Source organism: Aplysia californica, unplaced genomic scaffold (assembly GCF_000002075.1).
Source record: "Aplysia californica isolate F4 #8 unplaced genomic scaffold, AplCal3.0 scaffold00373, whole genome shotgun sequence".
Classification (NCBI taxonomy): domain Eukaryota; kingdom Metazoa; phylum Mollusca; class Gastropoda; order Aplysiida; family Aplysiidae; genus Aplysia; species Aplysia californica.
The window spans coordinates 626,191-632,561 of record NW_004797643.1 but is presented as its reverse complement, the minus strand read 5'-3'; the positions used below and the strand labels follow the sequence as shown (position 1 = coordinate 632,561).

Here is a 6,371-nt window from a genome sequence, read left to right as displayed (position 1 = left end):
CTTATATATATAAGAATAAAAATACTTTTTTAAAAATTGAGTATCTCGGTCTTTCTGCTGGGGTATTGTATCCCTTTCAGCCTGGGTTGGCCTTGGCAGGTAGCGCCGGAGCCAGCCTCTTATGAATGTTAATGATCTAAATTGTGTTACTGGGGGCATAAAAGCACTTTCTTTCAATTTTTTAAAAAGGAAAACAACTTAACTGTGAAAACTTCGGTCCACTGCAGCATCATATCGGTTCTTACACTTAAATACAACACAGATGCAAGGCATTTTTACTAATTGACTTGCCTAATCTCAAGGACCTTGGAATAAAACCTTCTTTCTTATCTAGATTTCAGTGCGCGAGTCGAGCATTCGCTCAGCGCAGTAGCCCACGGTTCCGCTGCGAGAGAGGGCTCCTATCAGGCGTGCGGTGCCGCCCACAGAGCATCCTCCATTACTTTTAATCTCCTTGGTTAAAATCCACATCCGGTATAAACAATGCAATGGCATCATTCTCGTCATTTGCGCACAAGTCGTCGGGCAAGGACATTCTTTTTGCAAACATGTTAACCGACGTTAGGAGATGATGAAGTCTTCACGGCGCATAGCCCAGCTTATGATTGTTATTGTTTTGAAAATTTCACGTGGTTGTATTTAGTCTTCCAAGATGGAGTCAAGGAACACGCAAAAGTCCCATTCGACGTACTTCACGTCGTTACGCAAACATGTGAGATTAGAACACATGGCTGCTGGGGTGAGCGGGGGTGTGGTTTCATCCCTTGTGCTTCATCCTCTGGATCTGATCAAAGTTAGATTTCAAGGTAGGTCCCCACCGGGCCCACCACCCTGTCTGGATTTCAGACCACCGTCTTTATATTTATGAGTCGACTGCCATTTCCCCAAGAAAGTGGCTATTCTCATCCGGGGTGAGAATAGAAAAACGATCTACCTCTCACCCCGGGTGAGACTTACCAGAGACGGCAGCGTAGGCTATTCTCACCCGGTGCGAAACAAGACCTGCTTTTCCTCATTTTGGAATACTGTCTATCGGTGTGGATGATCAAATTGATAAAGAAAGTGGCTATTCTCACCCGCCGGAAGTTCTCGCAAGATCAACTCCTCCCCTCTTCTCTCTCTCTCTGTCTCTTTCTGAATACTGTCTATCGGTGTTGACGATCAAATTGACCAAAACAAAGTTAAAAAATGATGTTAAAACACAAAAGTAATTTAATTTGGTTGTCTACAAAGATGCTACGGCTATTTATCTTTTCGAATCGAGCCGAACTACGCGGGTCGCCATTTTGTTTTGGCTGGAAATTCTCGCGCTACTCCTCTCTCTCTTTCTCTCTCTCTCTCCACTGCCCACAGACAAAATTGTACGCTTTTAGTAGGCTACAGTTGTAATGGAACGTTTGTTCACGGCACAGAATTCTACAATTTTTCTGTTATCACAGTGTAGAATCGAAGTGGCTAGCCGTACTTTTAAGTAAGTACGGCTAGACTGAGAGTCTAGCCGTACTTAAGTACGGCTAGACTGCAAGTCTAGCCGTACTTAGATTTAGGTTTGGCCCTATCGACTCAAGCCTGTTAAGTACACAGGTCTCATTAGATCTAGATCTAGTAATTATTCAGGTTCAAATACATGCAAGTCAGTAAGGCACCTTTTTGTTTTGTCTGAAATACAAATACTTTAGGCATTGCAAACTAAAAATTTCATTTACAATTTAGCCATCAATATTAAGTACGGCTAGCCTGACAGTCTAGCCGTCCTTAAGTACGGCTAGCCTGGCTGTCTACCCGTACTTAAGTACAGCTAGACTGCCAGTCTAGCCGTACTTATCTTCTCTTAGGACCTATTAACATTAGAAAACAGGAGGTTTAAAATACATGCACTGTCATTTAGGCACCTGGTTTCGTCTCAAATACAAATACTTTAGGTACTGCACACTAAAAAAGTATATTTACAATTCAGTAGGCCTATTTTTTGTTAAATGGTCAGTCTAGCCATCATATTAAGAATAAGTACGGCTAGACTGCGAGTCTAGCCGTACTTAAGTACGGCTAGACTGCCAGTCTAGCCGTCATTAAGTACGGCTAGCCTCTTCCGTGTAGAATTCTGTGGTTTAGGGTGAATGCAAAATTTGGTGAACGCGCACCGGGTGAGAATAGCCACAAGACTCGCCTGCACTATTCTCACTCCGGGTGAGAATAGAGGTGGCCATTTGCCATTGATAAAAGCCAAGAAAAAATTACGTTATAGCACAAAGGCATAGTCACTTCGCTAATCTAGTTTTTATCTTATATATGATGAATTTGAGGCCGGCCTGAAAAGTTAGAGCGCTTCTAATAAATGTTTATTTGTCAAGAGGTCATCAGAAGCAATTAAAGATGGCTCGTTGGCTAGCAATGCCAATCGGGCTTTCCCGCGAAGCGAAAATTTGGTCCCCGTTTACGGGCGATTTTGCGGACCCGGCCGAAGCGTAGGTGACTAACTTTGTCAACCTCGGTCTGCTCTATTTCCGAACCAATCCAAATGAAACTCAGTGCAGCAACCAATCAGAAAATAGGGCAAACTAATGATATGTGGACGTTGAAGTTCATACACATAAATTAACCTATACTACATTTGGGGTCGGGAACACTTTCGTATCGTGTACACTGAAAACTATAAGTATAAGGAGTTTGAATTTCAACGCCGAGATGGTAATAGATCTATCTATCCTCTATAGTGTGCTCAAATTTGAACGTTCTGTGTCAAGTAGTTGTTTAAGTTTAGACCCGATCATAAATGCACGACTACCCCCCTATCCAAAGCGGCTTTGCACAGAGACCGGCCATTTTCCCCTGCGAAGTGATTATTCGGACTCGAGTCCGAATATATGAAAAACTGTTATTCGGACTCTGATTCTTGTCCAGCATGACATCACTTCCGACTTCCTGTGACTCGTGAATCCGGCTTCCTGTCCTGCCTCACTCGTGACTCGCCTCAGGCTGGGTAGAGACCGGGATCACTTCGGGTAAAAAGGAGTTTTGTGCAGGAGCCGAGTTTTAATCTTATGATGAATTTGAGGCCGGCCTGAAAAGTTATAGCGCTTCTAATAAATGTTTATTTATCAAGAGGTCATCAGAAGCAATTAAAGATGGCTCGTTAGCATGTGTCGGGGTCGGATGGGCGGCCTGCACACGTGTGGCTGTGTGCGTGTCGTGGAGGGTGGTGGGGGGCACTATTGGTCCGGGCTTTGAACGTCGCATAAGTGTCGGTCTTTTTCCCCCTGGCAACTTATCATTATTACAATAATAAGCTAGTCTTGACGTAGATCTACGTAATGAATACGTAATGAATTGTGCGCTGGTCTCTATGGAATCAAAAGTTGCCGTATGCTCAGCTCTACACAGCAACACAACTTTTTCTTGGTAAACAATCGTTATGACACAGGCTTGTGTATTTGAACGAATCGGTCTTTTAAAAAAAATTTTTACACAGCTCATAATATGCCAGGTGGTCTGCTAATCTTCAATTTTACCTTTTTCTACAACAATGAAAGTGGGAAACGTGGGGGGGGGGGGGGAGGCGTATCAATGAGGCGGCGGGCATTGGATCGGAAGATAAGGTGTGGGGAAAACTAAAAAATGGCGGAAAATTGGAAGCACTGAACGTTAGATCTATAGAACGAAGACACTTCCTTTTTTTCCGGACCCGAGTCCGAATAACGACGGCCTTTCCCCTCACTCTCGTGGCAAATGTATGTGACCTACAAATCCCCGCATGACTATTCCGGGCCCGTTCATTGGTCACTTGAAATAGGGCAATGACGGGCACGCGCATCCGGTTGTTTTTCTCTCTATTCCCCTGTAACATCGCAATGGGGGTATTTCGAGGCGAGGTATCTCGTCTCGTGGTGTTCGCGTCTTAACGGGGAAAAAGAATTTTTTATTGTACGGCATGCTAGATGGAATTAACTTATCTTTTACGGTTGGCATGGTCTAAAGTCATCATAAAAAGCTTTGCAATTATTTAGTCACGCTGCCGGCATATATTCTTAAAGATCCCATGTTGTGATACGATGCTATAAATAAAATGGACTCATCCCGACACCCCTTTTTCGCAAAATCGTAATATGTACACCACAATTTTAATTATAACAAAATAGCTACGAAATTGGTAGTAAATCTGACTGCAGAAATGATTTCTACACTCAAAAACACATCGGGTAGCCAAGTTTCTCTCGAACACTCCGATTAGTTACCGAGATATCGTCGATTTTCTTACAGAATCTGCTACTGCATGGTCCACTTTTTTTGGAGTATTTTCCTATATATGTGGGTCATCTATATTTTGCCGACCTTTACAACCCCATAACTTTTTTATTTATGAACCGATTCTCAAAATTCAAGAAGCATAATTCTTAGAGTTGAAAAATCTTTCTTAGGTACCCCCCCAAAAAGGGCAAAAGTGAAAATTTAAATTTTCATTGGCATTGCTACGTTAGTGTTAGCGTGTGTCGGGGTCGGATGGGCGGCCTGCACACGTATGGCTGTGTGTGCGTGTCGGGGAAGGGGGGGGGGGCGCTATCGGTCCGGGCGTTGAACGTCGCATACGCGTCAGTCCCCACCCCCCGGCAACTGATCATTATTACAATAATAAGCTAGTCTTGACGTAGATCTACGCAATAAATTGTGCGCTGGTCTATGGAATCAAAAGTTGCCGTATGCTTGGCTCTACACAGCAAAACAACTTTTTCTTGGTAAACAATCGAGATGACACAGGCTTTTGTGTGTATTTGAACGAATCAGTCTTTTTTTTTCGCGGCTATTTTTACGGCGATCCTCGAAAAGCGACCCTACTCCGCCTCTCATGTACGCGACATGCCTCAATGTATTAGATTTATGCCTATAGGGGCCGTTCAAAATATAAACTTACACCTCAGAGGGGAAAGGGTGTCTTTGGCTTTTCTGTAAGAAAAGTGTAAGATTGGGTGGGGAGGTGAGGTGAACATTTTGCTCATGACTGGGAAGAAAAGGTGTAAAAGAAAAAGTGGATAAATGATAAATGCCAGTAACAAGACCCAGATCTGCATGATCACTGCAGATCCCCGTTGTTGTTTTTTTGTTTTGTTTTGTTTTTTTGAGAGGGGGGGGGTTACAAATAATTTTGAAATTATGATGAAAGGTGGACATCTAATTTCTTAATGTTTCTTTGTAACTTTGCAACTGTTTTGTTGATCTTTTAGTGTCTTGATGTCTTTTATTTGTAAGGCACGTACCTATTGCATTGACAAGAGTCTCAATGAATGTCTTCCACATATATGCGTTCTTTCTAGTTCATATGGTTTGATTAAATTGTATTTCAACTTAACTGAAAGGCCGTCGTTATTCGGACTCGAGTCTGAATATGAAAAAATGTTATTCGGACTCGGGTCCGGAAAAAAGGAAGTGTCTTCGTTCTATAGATCTAACGTTCAGTGCTTCCAATTTTCCGCCATTTTTTAGTTTCCCCCACACCTTATCTTATCTGCCGATCCAATGCCCACCGCCTCATTGAAGATTAGCAGACCACCTGGCACCTGCATATTATGAGCTGTGTGTAAAAAAAAAAAAAAAAGACCGATTCGTTCAAATACACAAGCCTGTGTCATATCGGTTGTTTACCAAGAAAAAGTTGTGTTGCTGTGTAGAGCTGAGCATACGGCAACTTTTGATTCCATAGACCATAGATTCATTACGTAGATCAACGTCAAGACTAGCTTATTAAGTAATAATGATCAGTTGCCGGGGGGAAAAAGACTGACGCGTATGCGACGTTCAAAGCCCGGACCGATAGTGCCCCCCCCCACCACCCTCCCCGACACACACACAGCCACACGTGTGCAGGCCACCCATCCGACCCCGACACACGCTAACGAGCCATCTTTAATTGCTTCTGATGACCTCTTGACAAATAAACATTTATTAGAAGCACTATAACTTTTCAGGCCGGCCTCAAATTCATCAGAAGATAAAAACTCGACTCCTGCACAAAACGCCTTTTTGCCCGAAGCGATCCCGGTCTCTACCCAGCCTGAGGCGAGTCACGAGTGAGGCAGGACAGGAAGCCGGATTCACGAGTCACAGGAAGTCGGAAGTGATGTTATGCTGGACAAGAATCAGAGTCTGAATAACATTTTTTCATATTCGGACTCGAGTCCGAATAATCACAGTGTAACTGAAATGTTCTTTTTACGGCGGTCACAAACTGACAGAACACGTTTTTCAGTCTTATAAATTCCGTCTTGGCTTAGGCCTTGTAGGCTACTACCTTATTTGTTATTTTATACTACATTTTACTAAATGACTAAACTAATGTAACATACTTTGAGCAGGTTAAAACCGAGAGTAAGGCACTATAA

General features: G+C 43.0%; 1 protein-coding gene across 2 annotated transcripts in view; it reads left to right on the top strand.

Moving 5' to 3' along the window:
* The first annotated feature begins 476 nt into the window (after window positions 1–476).
* LOC101854589 (mitochondrial folate transporter/carrier) overlaps window positions 477–6,371 on the top strand; it is a 47,083-nt gene continuing 41,188 nt past the window's right edge. For both annotated transcript variants that reach the window (XM_005103467.3, XM_005103468.3), the window contains exon 1: window positions 477–806. In XM_005103467.3, coding sequence (XP_005103524.1) covers window positions 653–806 — 154 coding nt within the window. In that variant the 5' untranslated portion in view covers window positions 477–652. The remainder of the gene's footprint in view (window positions 807–6,371) is intronic.